The sequence below is a fragment of the Xenopus laevis genome, chromosome 4L (genome assembly GCF_017654675.1).
Source record: "Xenopus laevis strain J_2021 chromosome 4L, Xenopus_laevis_v10.1, whole genome shotgun sequence".
Classification (NCBI taxonomy): Eukaryota; Metazoa; Chordata; class Amphibia; order Anura; family Pipidae; genus Xenopus; species Xenopus laevis.
The window spans coordinates 144,972,233-144,993,382 of record NC_054377.1 but is presented as its reverse complement, the minus strand read 5'-3'; the positions used below and the strand labels follow the sequence as shown (position 1 = coordinate 144,993,382).

Genomic DNA, 21,150 nt, shown 5'->3' with positions numbered 1-21,150 from the left:
TATTGCGCCAAGCTTGCAGCAGCATGGCCAACTCTTAAACTGGGTGCAGAAATATGACCACTAATAGGGTTTCCTACACTTGCAATTTATTCATTACAAACACCATTCCTGCTTGGAGTTCCAACCTAGATGCCTGTTAGTGTGGGAGAAGAAAGATGGACGCCAGTTGTTACAGCATCACTGACTTTGCTTGAAATTGAAAGTGAAGGGCACATCTGCCTTTGTACGTGGGACATATAAGAGCAAAAATTTCATTTACTTGATATAATGACTCTCTAGCTCTCTCTCTAAGGCTGCTTAAAATGCTGCAGGCTCTATGGGCAGATGTTCATTTGTTTATCCTTACACACCACAAGAGATATTGATTTATATATATATATATATATATATATATATATATATATATATATATATATATATATATATATATATATATATATATATATATATATATATATATATATATATATATATATATATATAAAAAACTCAGAGGTCCCAGTCCAGAATACATTTAACAAAATGGATGTTTTCACATAAGTCACAAGCTCTGCTCCTCCATTTTTATTCCCCTTTCCTGAGAAATAAACGGTTCCACTACACAATGCTGGCCTGTGAGAAAAGGGCAAACAGTTTATTGTACCTACTTCGACAAAAAGGAGAAGGAAAACCAGCTTTATCAGAAAGGTCTATATAAATACATCATTAAACCCTCAATTAATGCTCCTCTGAGTCCTCTGTCAAAAGAAACAGCACATTTCTTTCCTTCTATTGTGTACTCATGGGCTTCTGTATCAGACTTCCTGTTTCAGCTTCAACCTCCAGGGCTAGGGCTTGAGCATGCTCAGTTTGTTCCTCTCTCCTCCCCTCCCTCCTCTGCTGTAATCTGAGCCCAGAGCTATGGGTGAGCAGAAAGAGACCAAGCACACCAAGCTAATGTAACACCTATTTGGGCTGCATAGCACACAAATAGTTAAACTGTCCAGCTAGCAGTAGAAGCATGGGTTACACGCGACTTCACACAACAGGGTCAGGGCCTTCGCCATGTGGAAGTGTTCCCTCTATGGTGTAGTGCAACTACATCCCCCCAGGCTACTGTGCATACAACAAAAGATGGGCGCCAGGAGGTTCTTGCAGTAAAACAGAAAACGGTTTATTTTACTATGCACGAGGCAAGTGACCACAGGTTTAGTACTCACACAGGAGCTGAGGCAATAGCACATTTCTCACACAGAGCTGCAGGCATTAGGCATTTCTCACAGAGGAAAGGTCTCCATTAGGCATTTGCAGTATTCACACACATTCCCTCCTGGAAGTTGTCAGGAAAGTAGCTTCTACCCTACAGTCCCTCTTCACTGAGGTCCCTGACTGGAGGCAACACATAAAGCCTCTGGGAAGCTACTCCCTTACTGCAAATCCTTGTTGGAGCTTCAGCTGCTCTTTCTCTCTCACCTCTCTGCCTTTCTCTCCTAGAGAGACTATAACAAGTCTGCCCTAGTGTAACTATTCCTCATTCACGGGGTTACCTGGTCCCCGACTTCTTCTCCAAAGCACATGGGCCTTTCTGGGCCTAGCTGTACCCAGGCTCTCCTGAGCACACCCAGCTGGATCACCATCCACAGGCCAAAGAGGAAGTGGCCACTCCCTACACACACTATATAGCAGTGTAGCAGGGGAGTGTCATTCTCTCCTGGCAGATCACTCTAAGAAAAAGGTGGGGGCCTTAAAGCTGCAGGGCAGATTACCCAGTAGGGGTCCCTACACTAATATGGCAGCTGCTATCCTAAACAAACAAAGAGCTTCTAGAGCTGTTTACTCAGGTATGGTAAAGCATTCTACAGAATAAATATAGTGTTATAGCTTGCACTATTGTGGCTAATCTATTATGTTTCCTTCTCCTTTAAAGGGTCCCACACATGCAGTTCAAATGGGTGTAAAACACTCTCTAGAATTCCAAGCATTCCCAGATCCATCTTTCAGAAGGCCCTCGTACACTTAGCATAATCTCACCCCACACTGGAAACAGGTACCAAATAAAGCCCTTCAAATAACCACCTAAGCACTAGCCTAGGCTGCTGCTATTATGCGGCCCCCAACGCTGACAAACATAATTGATACCATTTATTTTGTTTCCCTTAGTGCAGATATGAGGAGCAGGGTGATATCCGCAAACAAAGTCCTTTACACACGTGCATAATACACTTCCTGGTATAACACACGCCCCTTGCTATCTGGCCAATCACATGAAGCTGTGGGCAGGGAGCCGGTTCTGTTCCTCAGATTGGGGGCGTGGCTAGCTCGGTACGGGCCGGCTGAACATAAACTAACCCAGGGATTTGAGCAGGAAGTAGACGCGCCTCCAGGCTGCAAGTGACATTGACAGGGAACAGTATCTGTTGTCCTTGGTTCATGCGTCCCACGCTGGATAAGGTGAAGCTGACTGGTGACTTTGTAGCACTTGTGCCTGCGGACAGAGCATCTACGGGGTGTCGGACAGGGCAAGAGGGCACAAGCAGGAGGAGGGAGGCGGACATGCGGCACTGATATCTGGTCTCGACCATGGAGAGAAGGGAGTTGTGTGCCTCGCTGCTGGTGAGTTCCCGGCATGCCCTGTGGAGCTGTCAGTTCTGCAGGAAAGTTTGGGATCTGCACTGATTGCCAGGGAATGTCTGTATCTGCTGTTACTTAGATTCATTGTTCTACTGCTCCTTCCATAGCCTTTAAAGGGTTGTTCACCTTTAAATGAATAAAGGGGCTGTTCATCTTTAAATTAGGTAGAGAGTGATATTCTGAGACAATTTGCAATTGGTTTTCATTTTTTATTATTTGTGGTTTTTGACTTATTTAGCTTTTTATTCAGCAGCTCTCCAGTTTGCAATTTCAGCAGTCTGGTTGCTAGGGTCCAAATTCCCCTAGCAACCATGCACTGATTTGAATAAGAGACTGGAATATGAATAGGAGAGGCCTGAATAGAAAGTTTAGTAATAAAAAGTAGCAATAACAATACATTTGTAGCCTTACAGAGCATTTGTTTTATAGATGGGGGGAGTGCAAGTAATGGGTTACAGGTCTTAAACAGCCACCCTTAAAGATCTTACACACCGGCAGTTTTACTTGTGCTCAGCTGCGTTGCGCTTTCTTCTGTTCAGCCGCAGGGGAGCGCAGGAGTAGACGCAGTCAGTTATTGTGAAGGAGCTGTACTCACACAGACGCATGTAAGTGGCAAACAGAGGTGGGACGCAGCATGTTGCATTTCACCTGCGTTCGGCGCATACATGCGTCTGTGTGAGTACATCCCACTTCACAATAATAGAGTGTGTCTACTCCTGCGCTCCCCTGCGGCTGAACGGAACAAAGCGGAACGCAGGGCAGCGCAGTAAAAACCGCCCGGGTGCCATAGATGCTACAATTATGATCATTCCTGGACAAAGATGCTTCCAAGAAAGATCGTTGGTTTCAAATACACACGTGTAGAGCTGAATTGTCATATATACAGGTAAAAAATAGAATTCTCCCTGTATCTGATGATTCAGCACTAACAATGGCCGATGTTCGGGTGCCTTCAAAGGAGTCTGATCGATGAGCCGACCGATATCCAAATCTCCTGCTGATATTGTTCGGCTCGTCTCTCCTCTGTGTGTGAGTTTCCTCTGGGTACCCCGGTTTCACCCCACAATCCAAATACATACAGACAGCTTAACTGCTTTTTGATACAACTGATCTTAGTGCGTGTGACTGTGATAGGGATCTTAGATTGTAAGCTCTGCTGGGGCAGGGACTGATGGGAATGATGTATAATCTTGATACAGAGTGATATATAAATATCAAGTCAAAATGTGTGTCATAGCCCTTAGAGATGTAAATTAAGCTTATGCTGCCCCAGGCCTTCTCCCAATTCTATTTGCCAGTAAGTGGCTTCTGGAAAGAAAACCAAAACCTTTACACTTTAGTGTCTCCCCCCCCCATAATAAATGAAAGTGCTATTAGGCCATTGCAAGGTTTACTTATCCTTTAATTCACTTTTGTGCTTTGTTATCTAGGCTGGCGGTGCTGCGGGAATGTCCGTGGATCTCATTTTATTTCCCCTTGACACCATCAAAACCAGGCTGCAGAGCCCACTCGGATTTTCCAAATCTGGCGGATTTCGCGGTATATACGCCGGAGTCCCTTCAACCGCTGTAGGATCATTTCCAAATGGTAATCAGACCTTGGCCTCTATATATTAACGGACAGCTGTTGTCAAAAAATACTATACCCACCAAAGGTGCCGGCTAATAGAGTCCATACTCCAGTTGGGGCTAACAGTAACTTTTTTTAAAAAAAGGAGGGAGCCCCCGATGCGAGGAAAAAAACTACTGTTACCCCCAACTGGAATACAGGCTCTATTAACCCACGCCTTTGGTTGGGTCTAATATTTTTTGGCAACAGGTGCCCTTTAAGTTCATTTTGGAAGACAATATACATTATATATAGAATATAAAATTCACAAAACATGGCTAAATCCACTATTTTGGATTCGGCTGAACCCCCGAATCCTTCGCAGTAGATTCGGCTGAAAACGGAACCGTATCTGAATCCTAATTTGCATATGCAAATTAGGGCTGGGAAGGAGAAAATATTTTTTACTTACTTGCTTTGTGACAAAAAGTCACGCGATTTCCCTCCCGCCCCTAATTTTCATATGCAAATTTGGGTTCGGCCGGGCAGAAGGATTCGGCCGAATCCTGGATTCCGTGCATCCCTACTAAATAGTAATTTATTCAGATTTACATTAGGCTGCAGCATGGAAAATCTGCGTTAATAATCAGCCCTGTAGCATCAGCTCTTATGACAGAGCACTTTGTGATTGATGTTTTCCCACACCTCAGAAGCTTAGCTTGCTAACAGCAGCTCACAGCCCACTGAGCATGTGCAGTGCCACTGACTCACATAGAGGCCTGACAACATCCAAGATGGAGAGCTGCTGGGGACAACTGGATCGTTACTGTTATAGGGCTGCTTAACCTCTGGGCTGGTACAGGTATGGGACCTGTTATGCAGAATGTTCCAGACCTGGCATTTTCCAGATAATAGATATGGAGATCCGTAATCTGGATCTCCATATCTTAAAGGGCATGTAAAGTCTAAAATAAAATAAGGCTAGAAATGCTGTATTTTGTATACTAATCATAAGCATGAACTTACTACACACCAAGCCTAATCAAACAAATAATTTATGCTTTCAAAGTTGGTTACAGGGGGTCACCATCTTGTAACTTTGTTATACATCTTTGCAAGACTTAAGACTGTGCACATGCTCAGTGTGGTCTGGGCTGCTTAGGGATCATCATAAACAAAGCTGCTTGAGTTCTGCATGGCTGGGAAGTAAGGCGGGGGCTCCCCCTGCTGTTCATAAGTATGATTGTTTCCCTGCTCAGCAGTTAGGGACTGTCTGACAATTCCTATCCACAGCAGTAAATGATGGGAGAATTTTACTGCATACAGTCATACAGTTAATCAAAGTATATTGGAGATAGGTTTCTTTTTCATTAAAGAAAGTAAAAATGGGATTTATTTTTTTGCCTTTACATGCCCTTTAAGTCTACTAGAAAATCATATAAACATTAAATAAACCCAATAGGCTGGTTTGGCTTCCAATAAGGATTAATTATATCTTAGTTGGGATCAAGTACAAGCTACTGTTTTATTATTACACAGAAAAAGGAAATTTTTAAAAATCTGGATTATTTGGATAAAGTGGAGTCTATGGGAGACAGCCTTTCCGTAATTCGGAGCTTTCCGGATAATGGGTTTCCAGATAACGTATCCAATACCTGTACAGTAAGGGGCAGATTTATCATTCATGGGGAAACATCAATCACAATTTTTCCCTGCCAAAAATCAAAATGTGGAATATAAAACTTAAAAAAACGTGGTCACCTAAAACTAAGGTGAGAATCATTGGGTTTTGCATCATTCGTGATTCATCGGATTTCTTGGAAATGCATGAAATAATGTTTGTGGCTTTTTCCATGAACCTGATCGCAATTTAACCATTTATGACTTCTCATCATGATGTTCAGACTAGAGGTAAAAATCACAGAATCTGAGTCGTAACCTTGTTATTGTAATAGGGTTTTAAAGGGAATGTTTTCTAAATTCTTTATTCCAGCTGCCGCTTTCTTCGTCACGTATGAATCTGCCAAACGATTCCTTGGCTCTGACTCCTCTTACCTGTCCCCCATCATTCACATGGCGGCTGCCTCCCTAGGGGAACTGGTAAGTGGCGGTTTTTCTGAATCTGTCTGTCATATGCAACAAAAATTTGCCAACAACATCTACAACTTCTGGTGTAAGATTTAATCTGATGTGTTACAGTACTGTCTCTGCTAGTGCTTTGCAATGGATGTGAAAGGGAATAAAGGGGAAGTAAAGTCTAAAATAGAATAAGGCTAGAAATGCTGTATTTTGTATACTAAACATAAACATGAACTTACTGCACCACAAGCCTAATCAAACAAATGATTTATACTTTGAAAGTTGGCCACAGGGGGTCACCATCTTGTAACTTTGTTATACATCTTTGCAAGACTAAGACTGTGCACATGCTCAGTGTGGTTTGGGCTGCTTAGGGATCGTCCTAAATAATCAAAACAGCACAAGTCAAATAATATCTGCCAGAAGCCGATACAGCAAGACTGATTAATAATCAGAATATACAGACTGCACTGGGTCCTGTGTTGTCATGTAATCTAATGTGGATTTTATAGTTTTTCTGTTGTTTAATACAAACTTTCTCCAACCAACCTCCAAATAGAATCCCATTTTATCTGTTTAAATCTGGCTCCATGATCTTTGTCCCTGCAGCTGCAGTTGGAAACTGTAAAGGGGAAGTAAAGGCAAAAATAAAATCCAATACAAATCTCTACACAGGCGCCGACTGCTCTACAGGGAAACAAACAAAGCTGCATGAGTTCTGCATGGCTGGGAAGTAAGGGAGGGGCTCCCCCTGCTGTTCATAAGTATGATTGTTTCCCTGCAGAGCAGTTAGGGACCGTCTGACAATTCCTATCCACAGCAGTAAATGAAGGGAGAATTTCACTGCATACAGTCAGGTTTCTTATAAAAACGGTACAGATTTTTTAATTAAAGTATATTGGAGATAGGTTTGTTTTTCATTAAAAAAATTAAAAATGGGATTTTATTTTTTGCCTTTACGTGCCCTTTAAGCAGCTTTATTTTGGATCTGACCCTCAATTACTTAAGTAACCCAAGCCATTAATATTACAGGCGTCCAGTGCTCCTCCATGGGCCAGCAAAGGTGATTACAGTATAACCCCCATTTTACGTTTTTCAGGGGACCAGAAAAAAATGGTGTAAAATCCAGGAAATGTGTTATGCATAATATATAGGTGGGACCACAAAACTACACTGTGACATGCGGGAAAACTTAAAATCAGGGAATGTAAAATTGAGGTTCCTCTGTATTTGAATAAGAGTGAAGGCAGGGGCATCGTCAAATGGGAGTTGACTGTATGAAATCAAATCATAAGGCAGGGCAGAGATTAATTAATTAAAGTCAGGCAGAAGTTAAAGGGTGCGTCACCTTTAAGTTAACCTTTAGTATGTTATAGGATGGCCAATTGTTAGTTGCTTAGTTGCCCTTGTCTGATCAGTTTCTATTTTTGAAGGAAAAGTAAACCCTAAAAATTAATGCGGCTAAAAATGCCATATTTTCTTATATAGTGAACTTATTGCACGAGGCTAAAGTTTCAGCTTGTCAATAGCAGCAATGATCCAGGACTTCAAACTTGTCACAGGGGGTCACCATCTTGGAAAGTGTCTGTGACACTCACATGCTCAGTGGGCTCTGATTGGCTGTTGAGAAGCTAAGCTTAGGGCTTGTCACTAATTATCCAGCAGAAAATGAGCTTCCCTGGCTGTAATATAAGCTGATGCTACAGGTTTGCTGATTATTCAATTCTGATGCTAATTGCACTGGTTTCTGTGCTGCCATGTAGTAATTATCTGTATTAATTACTAATCAGCCTTATATTGTGACATTTCTATTCTATGTGTACTGTATATTGTGAGTGGCTCCCTAAGCTCAGTAAGTGACAGCAGCACAGAGCATGTGCAGTGAATCAGCAGAAAAGAAGATGGGGAGCTACTGGGGCATCTTTGGAGACACAGATCTTTACTGCTAATGGACTGTGGTTGCCTTGGGCTGGTACAGAAGCACAAAATATCATCTACAACATTTATAGCTACTTCTTTAGTTTCAGTTTCTTTGTCCTTTATTACCTTTGTGCAGTTTGGGTCACTGTACTCAATGTGAGGACTAGTCACCAGCGACCTGTGAAGTGGCAGTATAACTTTTCTTTTTTTCTGCTACTATACTGACTCCCCACTGCTTCTCTGCATTGCTTATAACAACAGTATATTCAATTAGTTGTCATTTTCAGGCCTTGTCCTATTTGTCTTCATTCGGAGCTCTAACTCATTGCATTTATTGGCCCTATACCCGGGTAGCATTTGGAGTGCTAAATAGAAGAGCCTGAGACTGAAATGTAAAATAATCCAAATACTGTAAGAAGTAAAAGTGACAACCAAATATGAGAAAGTGAATCTCCTTAGTTAATCCACTAGGGGGCAATGCTGAACCACAGAGAATGGTAACAGGTTGAGCATGTCAGTGTTTGAGCTTGTGGAATGTTTGTGTGATTGCTTGTTGTGTAGTATGAATGCCGCACATGCTGTTAGAGCTTCATGAATACATAGTGATAGCACCCACGGGGAGATCTTGCATTGCTGAATTTATAGCATATCACTGAGCTGTTCCTGCTGAAACGTGCTTAGCAAAGGGAAATTTTCATATTGGCATCGTTTTCTGGTATCTCAGACTATGAGCAAACTCAGCGGGATGGGGAGAAGGCAGATCAGGGAGCCATTGCAATGGCAAGGTATCCAAAGGGTTAAGCAGAGTCAAATAATAGAGGCATGGGTGCAGTTGGGAACAGTCAGGAACAGGGTATCTAATAAGGTGCACCAGTAGTAGGCAGGGCCGCCATCGGCCGAAATTGAAGTCCTGAAGTGGCGAAAAGACCCGAAGTGACAAAAACAGCCGAAATTGAAGTCCCGAAGTGGTGAAAAGACCCGAAGTCACGAAATTAGCCGAAATTGAAGTCCCGAAGTGGCGAAAAGATCCGAAGTGACAAAAACAGCCGGAATTGAAGTCCTGAAGTGGCGAAAAGACCCGAAGTGACAAAAACAGCCGAAATTGAAGTCCCGAAGTGGCGAAAAGATCCGAAGTGACAAAAACAGCCGAAATTGAAGTCCCGAAGTGGCGAAAAGTTCCGAAGTGACAAAAACAGCCGAAATTGAAGTGGCAAAAAGATCCGTAGTCACGAAAACAGACAAAATTGAAGTTCTGAAGCGGCGAAAAGAACCGAGATCACAAAAGGAGGCGAAGTTGAAGTCCTGAAGTGGCGAAAAGACTCAAAGTCATGAAAGCAGGCGAAATTCCTCTGAACGCCAATTTGTGTTTTTTATTTTTTTTAATCCCCTGGCCACCAATGTATTATTTTAATACTCTATAGGCCCCTGCCACCAATGTTTTTTTTAAAAAATATTCTTTATTTTTTTTAACTTGTAAGGGGGGCCCTGGCACCAATGCTTTTTTAAAAAAAACTTTTATGGGGGGGGCCATGCCGCCAGTTTTTTTTTAACTTCTAGGGGGACCCTGGTCCCCAATAGCTTTTTATAACTTGTGTGTGGGGGGGATACCTTTTTTTAACGCTGATGTCTGTGTGGTCTTTTCACTGTGATGTGGAGTGGGTGGGATCTGGGGTTGGGCCTAACATTTTAGTATTTTATACAATGCCTAATTTTAAGCAACTTTTCATTTGGCCTTCATTATTTATTTTTTATATTTCTGAATTATTTGCCTTCTTCTTTTTACACTTTCCAGCTTCAAATGGGGGTCACTGACCCCATCTATAAAAAATAAATGCTGTGTAAAGCTACAAATGTATTGTTATTGCTACTTTTTATTACTCCGCTTTCTATTCAGACCTCTCCTATTCATATTCCAGTCTGTTATTCAAATCAGTGCATGGTTGCTAGGTAATTTGGACCCTAGCAACCAGATGGCTGAAATTGCAAACAGGAGAGCTGCTGAATAAAAAGCTAAATAACTCAAAAACCACAAATAATAAAAAATAAAAACCAATTGCAAATTGTCTCAGAATTTCACTAAGAACATCATACTAGGTATTTAAGCTTATTTAAAGGCAAACAACCTAGGGCAGTGCCAGTGCCATGGACGGTACTTTCAAGAAGAAAAACGTCTTTTCTTGCCTCTGTATCTCTGCATCGTGTGAAACACTCTACCTGCATAACCCTGGCTCTCAGCTCTTTAACGTTCATGTTCCATAAACAGGAATATAAATGGCCATTAGGTTTTCAGCGCAGTGGGATGGGGGGAGAAGAGAAGATGAGCAGGAGACACAATTAATTCGGCAGCTGGAAATTTCTTGTAATTAAAGATGAATGGAGACTGATATCACCCCTCCTTGCCAACAAATCATGCAATTAGAGCCTGTAACCGGCAAATTAGCAACTGCCACCCCCAAACACCCTGGTTTCCCACTCAAGTATAACACAAAGAGTTTTTCATTGGACAGGGTTGGAGCACTGAAGAGCCTTTAAAGGAGAACTAACCCCTATAAATGAATGGCTTAAAATGCCATATTTTCTTATATAGTGAACTTATTGCACGAGGCTAAAGTGTCAGCTTGTCAATAGCAGCAATGATCCAGGACTTCAAACTTGTCACAGGGGGTCACCATCTTGGAAAGTGTCTGTGACACTCACATGCTCAGTGGGCTCTGATTGGCTGTTGAGAAGCTAAGCTTAGGGCTCGTCACTAATTATCCAGCAGAAAATGAGCTTCCCTGGCTGTAATATAAGCTGATTCTACAGGTTTGCTGATTATTAAATTCTGATGCTAATTGCACTGGTTTCTGTGCTGCCATGTAGTAATTATGTGTATTAATTACTAATCAGCCTTATATTGTGACATTTCTATTCTATGTGTACTGTATATTGTGAGTGGCTCCCTAAGCTCAGTAAGTGACAGCAGCACAGAGCATGTGCAGTGAATCAGCAGAAAAGAAGATGGGGAGCTACTGGGGCATCTTTGGAGACAGATCTTTACTGCTAAAGGGCTGTGGTTGCCTTGGGCTGGTACAGAAACCCAAAACATAATGTACAACATTTCTTGCCTTCTTAAGTTAGGCTTTAGTTCTCCTTTAATGACAACTCTCTATTCCAAAAGTTGGCTGAGGATTCTGGGTACCGCGACCCTCTGGTGCCTGTCTGCACCACGAATGAAATGTGAAGGTTTAGCAAAAAATGGACTTGTATCTGTGCCCTTAAAGGAACAGTAACATAAAAAAATTAAAGTGTTTTAAAGTAATGAAAATATAATGCAGTATTGCCCTCCACTGTTTAAACTGCCGTATTTTTTTTTCAGAAACTCTACTATTATTTCTATAAATAATCTGCTGTGTAGCAATGGGGGCAGCCATTCAAAGGAGAAAAAGCGCAGGTTACACAGAAGATAAGTTCTGTAGAACATAATGGTGTTAACTGTTATGATGTTAATTTGACTGTCCCCCCAGATTTTTTAACCCCTGCCTGCACTGTCTCTCATTAGCAGGTTAGCCATAAAGGGGTTATTGGGGTACGAGTTCATATGGTCCCAATACTAACAAGCCACAAGAATGGAGAGGGACCAAAAACTAAATAGGTATACAGGTGGGTTAGTGGGGGGAGGTGGTGGACTTTTGGGGTGACAACCCCTGGTAGGCTACTTATGCCCCATATACTACATTTCAGCCCTGAAATTGTTATTTAGTATGATAGAGCAATAGTGAGAGTTCCAAAGTAAATCAGGGGGTTGAAGGTAAAAATCAATTCTAAACTGTTCCTATATGGCTCTGCTAGTCTGACGCTTCCTATTCCCTGAGCTGCCAGTTAGAAACAATGTAGCAAATGGCAGTTGATGACCGACTTCTATTGGCTGCGGGAGAACTAACTTGCTGCATTGTTTCAACAATCAGAAACAGAAATACAGAACAGGACAGGCAGATGCTGCTTTCCGCTGCTATCCTATTTACAAATGTCTTTAAAGGGGAAGTAAAGTCTAAAATAGAATAAGTCTAGAAATGCTGTGTTTTGTATACTAAACATAAACATGAACTTACTGCACCACAAGCCTAATCAAACAAATGATTTATGCTTTCAAAGTTGGCCACAGGGGGTCACCATCTTTTAACTTTGTTATACATCTTTGCAAGACCAAGACTGTGCACATGCTCAGTGTGGTCTGGGCTGCTTAGGGATCGTCATAAATTATCAAAACAGCACAAGTCAAATAATATCTGCCAGAAGCCGATACAGCAAGACTGATTAATAATCAGAATACACAGACTGCACTGGATTCTGTGTTGTCATGTAATTTAATGTGGATTTTATAGTTTTTCTATTGTTTAATACAAACTTTCTCCAACTCTGCAGAACCAGTGGCTGCAGCAAAATAATCCTCCAAATAGAATCTCAGTTTATCTGTTTAAATCTGGCTCCATGATGGTTGTCCCTGCAACAGTAAAAAGGATGTAAAGGCAAAAATCCAATCCAATACACAGTTGCCGAATGCTCTACAGGGAAACAAACAAAGCTGCTTGAGTTCTGCATGGCTGGGAAGTAAGGTGGGGGCTCCCCCTGCTGTTCATAAGTATGATTGTTTCCCTGCAGAGCAATTAGGGACCGTCTGACAATTCCTATCCACAGCAGTAAATGAAGGACAAATTTCACTGCATACAGTCAGGTTTCTTATAAAAACGGTACCCATTTTTTAATTTAAGTACATTGGAGATAGGTTTCTTTTTCATTAAAGAAAGTTAAAAATGGGATTTTATTTTTTTTCCTTTACATGCCCTTTAAACTGTTAAACATTTTTCATTCATGTCTATTGGAAAGTGTCTTAGAATTAAATGTTGGGTTAGGGGAATTGATGTCCATTTTGCCTGTTTGTTAATCTACTGACAAAGGAATTAATTGCTGCTTTGCTGTTCCTGTAGATTTCTGTGACTGTCTCTGGTCTGTCCAGTAGGGGGCAGTCTTAACTCATCTATCTCATTGTTGTATAGCCCAGCTCTCATACCTGTCTCATACAAAGCTCGCCTAGGAGACTGCCAATAAATATATTGTTCTCTATAAAAGCAGATGCTAGGGCCGAGCGAGCAGCACTGTGGCTTGGAATGCATTGCTCGCCCCATTGGTCTTAATGTGCTAATATATATGTGAGTGATATGTGCACTTGTTACACTTGTTTGTATTAGAATCTTGTTTAGTGGCCGAGGAAGCTGATTAATGACCAGTGGCAATAATTTCAGACTAAACTTGGTCACTGCTTTATTTCCTCTTATACAGTAGGCTGTTTTTATGTGCCGTAATCATCCTCTGGCTCTTCAGTGTTACCCCAATATTTCTATATATATCTGTAACCTTGTTATCAGCTAAGGGGCCCAGCCTGAAGGTCAGTTAGGGGGAGATTTGGGGTGAGTGTTTATTTGTACCCTGGGTACCCCTGGAACTATAGCAGGGTGACTGTTACCCCAATGTTTCTATATATCTGTAACCTTGTTATGAGCTAAGGGGGCCCAGCCTGAAGGCCAGTTAGGGGGAGATTTGGGGTTAGTGCTTATTTGTGCCCTGGGTACCCCTGGAACTATAGCAGGGTGACTGTTACCCCAATGTTTCTATATATCTGTAACCTTGTTATGAGCTAAGGGGGCCCAGCCTGAAGGCCAATTAGGGGGAGATTTGGAGTGAGTGCTTATTTGTACCCTGGGTACCCCTGGAACTATAGCAGGGTGACTGTTACCCCAATGTTTCTATATATCTGTAACCTTGTTATGAGCTAAGGGGGCCCAGCCTGAAGGTCAGTTAGGGGGAGATTTGGGGTTAGTGCTTATTTGTGCCCTGGGTACCCCTGGAACTATAGCAGGGTGACTGTTACCCCAATGTTTCTATATATCTGTAACCTTGTTATGAGCTAAGGGGGTCCAGCCTGAAGGCCAGTTAGGGGGAGATTTGGGGTGAGTGCTTATTTGTACCCTGAGTACCCCTGGAACTATAGCAGGGTGACTGTTACCCCAATGTTTCTATATATCTGTAACCTTGTTATGAGCTAAGGGGCCCAGCCTGAAGGTCAGTTAGGGGGAGATTTGGGGTGAGTGCTTATTTGTGTCCTGTGTACCCCTGGAACTATAGCAGGGTGACTGTTACCCCAATGTTTCTATATATCTGTAACCTTGTTATGAGCTAAGGGGGCCCAGCCTGAAGGCCAGTTAGTTGAAGATTTGGGGTGAATGCATATTTGTGTCCTGTGTACCCCTGGGACTATAGCAGGGTGACTGTTACCCCAATTTTTCTCTGTAACCTTGTTATGAGCTAAGAGGGCCCAGCACAAAGGCCACAATTTTTGCTTTACCATTTGGACCAATTAAATCTGGACTTGAATTAAAAATGAAGTGCTCCTCAAATGAGTATTATTAAACCTATGATTTAGGGCATGACGCCCAAAATATAAAACGCCCAATGTCCCTAACTTTCTACCTAATAAAATATTAATATTCTATTAAAGTAGGTTTCACTTTTTTCCTTTTAATTGTTTAAATAACATGGGCATCAGTGACAACCCTTCCCTTTCCCCTCAAAGGGCTAAAAGAGTTTGATAGAAGGCTCAAATTAGGGATGCACGAAATCCAGGATTCGGTCAAATACAGAACCGAATCCAAATCCTAATTTGCATATGCAAATTATAGCTGGGGAAGGAAAAAGTGGAAAACAATTTTTTACTTCCTTGTTTTGCAACGAAAAGTTGTGTGGTTTCCCTTCCCGCTACTAATTTGCATATACAAATTAGGATTTGTATTTGATTCGGCCAGGCACAGGGGATCGGCCGAATCCTTGATTCGGTGCATCCCTAGATTCAGTATTTGGCTGAATCCTATAATAGTGGATTCACAAAGAATTTGGGTTTTGATCGAATCCTATAATAGTGAATTAACAAAGAATTTGGGTTTTGACCGAATCCTATAATAGTGGATTCACAAAGAATTTGGGTTTTGACCGAATCCTATAATAGTGGATTCACAAAGAATTTGGGTTTTGACCGAATCCTATAATAGTGGATTCACAAAGAATTTGGGTTTTGACCGAATCCTATAATAGTGGATTCACAAAGAATTTGGGTTTGATCGAATCGAATCCTATAATAGTGGATTCACAAAGAATTTGGGTTTTGACCGAATCCTATAATAGTGGATTCACAAAGAATTTGGGTTTTGACCGAATCCTATAATAGTGGATTCACAAAGAATTTGGGTTTTGATCGAATCCTATAATAGTGGATTCACAAAGAATTTGGGCTTCGGCTTAATTCAGTGCATCGCTAGCTGAAATTTCACGACTAGTGACCATCACTACGCAATAGCGGTTGATAAACTACAACTCCCAGCATTCTGCGGACCACCAGAAAACCTTTTCAGATATCCTTCCACTTGAATACACTCTCAGATAAGAGATACAAAGCGACAGCATTGCTTTATATGTTTTCTATTAGCCTCACCGGCCCCACCGTGAATATGAAAGACCCGCATCAAAGCCGTGAATATTTCTTTGACAAAAAGCCGATATCAAACAGGCCGTTGTTTAACATTTCGCACATTTTTGATGTCCAAATGTCACCGTTCCTGGGGAGGGCGCAGCCCTGACCAACGGATCCCTCAGAAAGACGGAGGTCACGGCAGGACTGGGGGTGACATTATCTCAATTTAGTGCCCAGGGCCGATGCTGCTTTTTTTGTTCTGTTCTTGTGAACTGAAATCTCTGTAGTTTCGATTCAAATAGGAGCGAGAGATCAAAGTTAATCTCTAAAGGGAAAAACGGCTGGAAATTGAGAATAGAGACGGAGGCATTACTTTGAGAAAGCACCTTCACGTTCCCCCTCGGCCTCTGAGATTGGGTTTCTATATATGCCGGTTTGTTCAAAGCGTTTCCCTCCCGTGTGTTTGTGTTTAAGGAAGCAACAAGCTAATGTAAGGACAGAGTGGGGTTATGGAGCACCGAGCACTATAAATATTTATGCTGAACTTCACAAATTACGGCTTTGTCATTTTCTTCGCTGTATTGGGGTCATGTGCTGATTTTGACCCCTGCAGCAGAAACAAACAGAGCTTTGCCTCTATCTCAGTGATATTGGATCCGATGCAGCTTTTGTTATGCCAAACGCAATGCACTTAGGGGCCGATTCACTAACTTCGAGTGAAGGATTCGAAGTTAAAAAATGTCGAATTTCGAGGGTTTTTTTGGCTACTTCGACCATCGAATGGGCTACTTTGACCTTCGACTACGACTATCGAAGGATTGGAAGTAAAAATCGTTCGACTATTCGACCATTCGATAGTCAAAGTACTGTCTCTTTAAAAAAAAACTTCGCCCCCCCCCTAGTTCGCCATCTAAAAGCTACCGAACTCAATGTTAGCCTATGGGGAAGGTCCCCATAGGCTTGGCTTACTTTTTTTGATCGAAGGATATTCCTTCGATCGTTGGATTTAAATCTTTCAAATCGTTCGTTTCGAAGGATTTAATCAAATCTTTTGATTTCGATCAAAAGAATTTATCCTTCGATCGTTCGATCGAACTATCTGCGCTAAATCCTTCGACTTCGATATTTGAAGTCGAAGGATTTTAGTTCCTAGTCGAATATTGAGGGTTAATTAACCCTCGATATTCGACCCTTAGTGAATCGGCCCCTAAGTCTTTTTTGGGGTTGGTAGGACAGAAAGCATATCAGACCTGGGGGTCCTCCATGGGACATAATATTTTTTATAATACACAAAAGCCATGAATATCTTTTAAATTATATCCTCATAAACGGTGAGTTCTGATGTCATCAGTTATAAACGGTGAGTTCTGATGTCATTTCTGTCACATGACTCACTAAAACTTGTGTATTATAATTAATAAAGTACCCCCAGTTGCAAAATATGAGGATATTAGAAGGTACCTCGGAGTTCCATGACCTGTATAAAAACACTTGGCCTTAGGCCTCGTACTTTTATATGGTCATGAAACTCCTCGGTAACTTATAATATCCTTATATTTTACAAGAGGGGCTACTTTATTCACTATATTATATACAGTATTAATTAGGGATTCACCGAATCCACTATTTGGGTTTCAGCCTGAATCCTTGGTGAAAGATTTGGCCGAATACCAATCCGAATCCTAAAATCTCCTAAAATTTCCCTCTCTGCCCCTAATTTACATATGCAAATTAGGTTTTGTTTCAGCCAGGCACAATGATTTGGCCGATTTCAAATCCTGCTGTTAAAGGCCGAATCCCGGACCAAATCTTTGGTGCATCCCTAGTATTAATACAGTAAATCGATTATTATTAAAGGGGTTGTTCACCTTTGAATTCACTTTTTGTATAATGCAGAGAGTGATATTCTGAAAACAATTTGCAATTGGTTTTCTTTTTTTATTATTTGTGGTTTTTGAGTTATTTAGCTTTTTGTTCAGCAGCTCTCCAGTTTGCAGTTTCAGCCATCTAGTTGTTACGGTCCAAATTCCCCTAGCAACCATGCATTTATTTGAATAAGAGACTGGAATATGAATAGGAGAGGCCTGACTAGAAAGATGAATAATAAAAAGTAGCAATAACAAAACATTGGTGGCCTTACAGACAGTGACGTAACTGGATATTACTGGGTCCCACAGCAAATTCTTTTTCAGGTCCCGAAATGTCTGGAGGTTGACCTGTTTTAGCAATATTTATTGAAATTGTATATGAATTAGGACCTCATGGGGCCCCTAAACATCCTGGGCCCCCTGTAGGTTTAGGCACTGCTTCCTCTGTAGTTACACCCCTGCTTACAGAGCATTTGTTTTTACATGGGGTCAGTGACTCCCATTTGAAAGCTGGAAAGAGTCAGAAATAGAAAACAAATATTTCCAATAGACGGGGGTTTTATCCTCGGCTCTCCATTTGTTTGAAGAACAAAGTAGGGTAGCCATTATCAATGAATGAAGAGAACTGAGCCTCAAAACTGTGCATTGGTTACGGGATCCGTTATCCCAAAACCCATTACCCAGAAATTACAATTACGGAAAGGCCATCTTCCTTAGACCGCATTTTCTCCAAATAATCAAATTTAAAAAAAATATATTTTAGTTTTCTCTGTAATAATAAAACCGTAGCTTCCAGTAGACTTAAGGTATGAAGATCCAGATTATGGAAAGATCCATTATCCAAAAAACCCCAGGTCCCGAGCATTCTGGATAACCTGTCCCTTACCTGTATATGATAAACAGTAGGGATGCACCGAATGCACTATTTTAGATTAGGCCGAACTCTGCGAACTTTGTGAGAGATTTGGTCGAATACCAAATCGAATCCTAATTTGCAAATGCAAATTAGGGGTGGGAAGAGGAAACATTTTTTACTTTCTTGCTTTGTGACAAAAAGTCACACAATTTCCCTCCCCGGCCTTCATTTGCATATGCAAATTTGGATTCGGATTCGGTTTGCCCAGGCAGAAGGATTCGGCCAAATCTGAATCTTGCTGAAAAAGGGCGAATCCTGGATTCGGTGCATCCCTAATAAACCGTAATGTTGTTGGTGAGCATTTCTTCCCCCATGCTGTAAAAACTGGGCTGTTGGGTATTAGGAACTCTGATATATTCCCAGGATAGTTGCCAGTTATCCAGGGCTGTATTTTCCCCCATTTTGAAATAGGTGAATGAGACACTGGGGACCAAAATAATATCACTCAGGACCATTAAAACCCTTTCACAATCAGTATATTATATATCAGTACTGTTATCATCACGGTAAATACCTTTGCTATAGTGTTCTTGCCAGTGTATGTATAGATAGATAGATAGATAGATAGATATAGTTACATAGTTACATAGTTACATAGTTAAATTGGGTTGTAAAAAGACAAAGTCCATCAAGTCCAACCCCTCCAAATGAAAACCCAGCCCCATATACACACCCCTCCCTACTGTCACATAAATTCTATATACCCATATCTATACTAACTATAGAGTTTAGTATCACAATAGCCTTTGATATTATGTCTGTCCAAGAAATCATCCAAGTCCCTCTTATAGTCATTAACTGAATCAGCATCACAACATCACCCGGCAGTGCATTCCACAACCTCACTGTCCTGACTGTGAAGAACCCCCTACGTTGCTTCAAATGAAAGTTCTTTTCTTCTAGTCTAAAGGGGAGGCCTCTGATACGGTGATCCACTTTATGGGTAAAAAGGTCCCCTGCTATTTGTCTATAATGTCCTCTAATGTACTTGTAAAGCTAATCATGTCCCCTCGCAAGCGCCTTTTTTCCAGAGAAAACAACCCCAACCTTGTCAGTCTCCCCTCATAATTTAACTCTTCCCTCCCTCTAACCAGTTTAGTTGCACTTAGTCTCTGCACTCTCTCCAGCTCATTTATATCCCTCTTAAAGACTGGAGTCCAAAACTGCCCCCATACTCCAGATGAGGCCTCACCAGGGACCTATAAAGAGGCATAATTATGTTTTCATCCCTTGAGTTAATGCCCTTTTTTATACTCGAAAGAACTTTATTTGCTTTAGTAGCCACAGAATGACACTGCCCAGAATTAGACAACTTGTTATCTACAAAGACCCCTAGATCCTTCTCATTTAAGGAAACTCCCAACACACTGCCATTTAGTGTATAACTTGCATTTATATTATTTTTGCCAAAGTGCATAACCTGCATTTATCAACATTGAACCTCATTTTCCAGTTTGCTGCCCAGTTTTCCAGTTTAGACAAATCACTGTGCAAAGTGTCAGCATCCTGCATGGAACCTATAGTTCTGCACAATTTAGTCTCATCTGCAAAAATAGAAACTATAGATAGATAGATAGATAGATAGATGGGGTGGTTCACCTATAAGTTAATTAGAATAGCTAATTCTAAGCTACTTTTCAATTGGCCTTCTTTTTTTTCTTTTATAGTTTTTGAAATATTTGTCTTCTGATTCTTTCCAAATTTCAAATGGGGGTCACTGACCCCATCTAAAAAAAAAATGCTCTGTAAAGGTGGCCATAGACTGAGAGATCCGCTCGTTTGGCGTTTCGTTGCCAAATGAGCAGATCTCTCCCCGATATGCCCACCTTGAGGTGGGCAATATCGGGCTGATCCGATCATGGGCCCTAGGGCCCAACGATCGGATCCTAACGAATAGCAATGGGCTGTTGGATCGCGGGACCGCATCAACGAATAGATGCGGCCGCGATCCAACGGGATTTTGTCCCATCCGATCGGCCAGATCTCGATCGGTGAAGTCCGTCGGGGGGCCGCATACACGGGCCAATAAGCTTTTATCAGCCCCTGTATGGCCACCTTAAAGCTACACATTTATTGTTATTGCTACTTTTTATTACTCATCTTTCTATTCAGGCCTCTCCTATCCTTATTCTGGTCTGTTATTCAAATCAATGCAAGGTTGCTAGGGGAATTTGTACCCTGGCAACAATATTGCTCAAATTACAAACTAGAGAACTGCTGAATAAAAAGCTAAATAACTCAAAAACCACAAATAATAAAAAAGTAAAACCAATTGCAACTTGTCTCACAATATCACTCTTCTTCATACTAAAAGTTAAGGAGGGAAGTCTATGAATCAGAGAGCACCATAAAGCAGGATAATATAAGCAGTACAGTGCCGGTACCATGCACAGAGGAGGGAGGCTAAACTGTTGTTCCGTTGATAGATACAAGTAAGAAAACCACTTATACTAACATTTCTCAGTCGGGAACTGCCTTAGCTGTGAGACTGGAGCCTGCGGAATCTGCTTTTGTTTTAACATCATTTTTCATCTAATTCTGTTGATTTCCCAATCACAGTGTTGATCTTGCAAAATCAGTCTCTGCCTCAGGCCCCCTAATTCTGCCTCTCTCTCTCTCTCTATACAATTCATTTTTAATCAACATTCTTCTGAGGAGCAGCACATAACAAGTCAGGCAGATTGTTCCACTCATTCCTCTATAAAGGA

The 21,150-nt window shown here is 41.4% G+C and overlaps 1 protein-coding gene across 2 annotated transcripts in view; it reads left to right on the top strand.

The window, feature by feature from the left end:
* Positions 1-2,405: 2,405 nt before the first annotated feature.
* Positions 2,406-21,150, top strand: part of slc25a26.L (solute carrier family 25 (S-adenosylmethionine carrier), member 26 L homeolog) — a 105,927-nt gene continuing 87,182 nt past the window's right edge. Inside the window, exons 1-3 of one of the 2 annotated variants that reach the window (XM_041589366.1) lie at positions 2,406-2,592; positions 4,041-4,197; positions 6,152-6,258. In XM_041589366.1, the coding sequence (XP_041445300.1) occupies positions 2,560-2,592; positions 4,041-4,197; positions 6,152-6,258 (297 nt within the window). In that variant the 5' untranslated portion in view covers positions 2,406-2,559. 2 annotated transcript variants of the gene reach the window in all.